We start from the raw sequence: 3,037 nt of genomic DNA, 5'->3' as shown, positions 1-3,037 counted from the left end.
AGTAAGAAAGAAAGAAAGAAAGATCAACAACAATAAAAAAGCATGAAGGAAGGGGAAGGGCCCAGATACTGTCAGTATGTGGCCCCAGTGAGGGAAGGGTAGTGTGACTTGGGGTGGGGACTCTGATGCTTCTCTCTTCTCCTTCTCCACAGTTGGGGAACCCCTGCCAATTCCCAAGATTAAAATGCCCAACAAGGAGACTGTGGACGAGTACCATGCACTCTACATCAGTGCCCTGCGCAAGTTGTTTGACCAACACAAAGTTGAATATGGCCTTCCTGAGACCCAGGAGTTGACAATCATATAACAGGAGCCAGATTCCCTGTTACTAAACCCACGAAGTCACAAAGGAGCCAAATAGAGAAAATAATAAAGGAAGAATGTGGAGAGGAGCTGGATCTTAAGGATATGAAGTGATGACAACCAAGCCAAAAGTACTTATTGAGTCTGGGTTCCAGAAATGGTATCCCCTCCCAAGTGACAGAGTCAAGTATGGAGAAAGGAAACAGTTTTAGGGCAACAACCCTGTTTAGAGGTCTTGTGAGTCACTCTAACCAACTAATTGAAGTAATGAGAAGCCAACAAACACTGTGCCCTGTCCTCCTAAACCTTAGCAATACCATTACTATTTAGGGTTAAGATTAGAAGCTTTGTGTAGAAGAAGGGTAGCTTGTTTCATCTCAGGTTCTTTCCTTACAATTTGGGGACTGCCACAAGGTAAACAAGGGGCCTGAACTGTGGCTCACGCAGACAGGATTCCCTCACCTATGACAGAGTTCCAGATCCACCATGCAACTACGTGTTTCTTCTATAAAAATAAAGTTCTAGATATATAAAACAGTATACAACTATTTCCTAATTACACTGTAGTTAACTACTGGGCATCCGTCAAACTTAAAATTTATTCTTCTGACCAGAAAGTTGGTGTGTAGAAAGCTATTTCTTTCTTCTTTATCATCCACCCTTTACACCACGCCTGACAGAAGAGGTGAGGGAATGGAACTATAGCTGCTATAAGTGTAGGAGACAGAAGCAGAAACACAGGAACTGGCACAGGTTACCATGGAATAGCCCACGTTTCCTAACCCCATACAACCACTCTGAGTCAGATGGGAGGGATCCACAAGACCATGAATCAGCTATAAATTTGCTTGATGTCAAATACCTACTGTTATGGACCAGGGACCGTGTCATCACTTTCACAACTTTTGTCTCTTAATGCTAATGCCCTCTGAGATTGACATTGCCATCATCCCCATTTCATAGTAGCTGAAGTTCCTAGAAGTTAAGAAACTTACACAAAGCCATACAATTTTGGATAGAACTAGCATTCAAATCCAGGTCTTACTAATTCCAAACCTAAGTTCTCTCCATGAGCCACTACAGATCCCATTCCTGATTTCCTAGACAACCATTTTTTTCTGCTTCTCATTCCTAAGTGAGATTCTACAGGGCTCCACCAAATTTAGTCATAAACGAGGGCAAAAATGGCATGATTCTACTCATGGTTTTCCCAGGGAAAATTCTTCATTAAAATACTATTAATGCCGGACTCAGTGGCTCATACCTGTAATCCTTCCCAGTGGCTCAGGAGACTGAGGCAGGAGGATCATGAGTTCAAAGCTTGCCTCAGCAAAAGTGAGGCTCTAAGCAATTCAGTGAGACCCTGTCTCTAAATAAAATACAAAATAGGGCTAGGATGTAACCACTCCTTCTTGCAACAACCTGCAACCTCCAACAATCCCCAAGATTAAAATTCCTAACAAGGAGAATATGGACAAGTACCATGCACTGTACATCAGTGTCCTGTGTAAGTTCAAGTGACCTCAAGTGCCTCTGAGTTCAATCCCCAGTACCCCCCCCCACACCCCAAATTTTTTATATGAATAGAATGGAATCAAGAATACAGAAACAAACCCATACATTTATGGTCAATTAATTTTCACCAAGGGAGCCAAGACAATCTGATAGGGGCAAGAATAATCTTTTTAATCGATGATGCTGGGATAACTGGATATCCACATGAGAAAGAAATTGAGGTTGAGCCATAACCTAACACCATATGTAAATATTAACTCAAAATGGATCCCATACCTAAAGAGAAAGATACAACTATTAAACTCTTGGAAGAAAACATGGGTATAAAATATCATGATCTTGAGTAGGCAATGTTTCTTAGATATGACACCAAAAGCACAGCAACAAAAGAAAAAAAATAGATAAGTTTGGCTCCACTAAAATGAGACACTTTGAACTTCAAAGCACACTGTTAAGAAAGTGAAAAGATAGGGCTGGGGCTGGGGCTGGGGCTCAGTGGTAGAGCACTTGCCTACCATGTGTGAGGCACTGGGTTCAATTCTCAGCACCACATAAAGATAAACAAATAAAATAAAGGTATTCTGTCCATCTACAACTCTAAAAAAATTAAAAAAAGAAAGTGAAAAGATAATCCATGGAATGGGATAAAATATTCATAAATCATGTATTTGATATGAATCTAGTAGCCAGCATATGTAAATAACTCTTACAGCTCAACGACTAAAAGAACAATTTTAAGCCAGGTATAGTGGTGCATGTCTGCAATCTCAGTGACTTGGGACACTGCAGCAAAAAGGTCACAAGTTTGAGGTCAGCCTCAGCAACTTGGTGAGACCCTGTCTCAAAATAAAAAAATAAAAAGGGCTGGGGGTGTGACTTAGGGGTAGTACACCCCTGGGTTCAATCCCCAGTGCTGCAAATAAATATATTAAAAATAAGTATAGGTAAAGCAAGATATCAAAGGAATACATTTCATCTTGAACAAAGTAGGCACCTTGCTTAACAGCTACAGGAAAATAAGCGAATGCTGGTAACATCAGAGTTGAGGGAGGGGTACCTGCAGGTCCCAGAGCAAAAGCAATGAAGAAATTTTGGCAAAATTATCCAAAATCGGCAAAGAGAAAGTCTACTATTTGCAAACTCATGTCCAGTATCAATGAAACAAGACTGGACTCTGTAATCTAATACTGTCACAAATCAACAAGCTGAGAAATACAAA

The 3,037-nt window shown here is 40.6% G+C and overlaps 1 protein-coding gene across 1 annotated transcript in view; it reads left to right on the top strand.

The window, feature by feature from the left end:
- The window catches only part of Dgat2l6 (diacylglycerol O-acyltransferase 2 like 6), a 7,252-nt gene extending 6,456 nt beyond the window's left edge, over positions 1–796 (top strand). Inside the window, exon 6 of the mRNA XM_015501606.2 lies at positions 153–796. Coding sequence (XP_015357092.1) covers positions 153–307 — 155 coding nt within the window. The 3' untranslated portion in view covers positions 308–796. The remainder of the gene's footprint in view (positions 1–152) is intronic.
- The last annotated feature ends 2,241 nt before the right edge of the window (positions 797–3,037 follow it).

Source organism: Marmota marmota, unplaced genomic scaffold (assembly GCF_001458135.2).
Source record: "Marmota marmota marmota unplaced genomic scaffold, marMar, whole genome shotgun sequence".
Classification (NCBI taxonomy): Eukaryota; Metazoa; Chordata; class Mammalia; order Rodentia; family Sciuridae; genus Marmota; species Marmota marmota.
The sequence above is the reverse complement of the archived record's forward strand: the minus strand, read 5'-3'. Positions and strand labels throughout refer to the sequence as shown.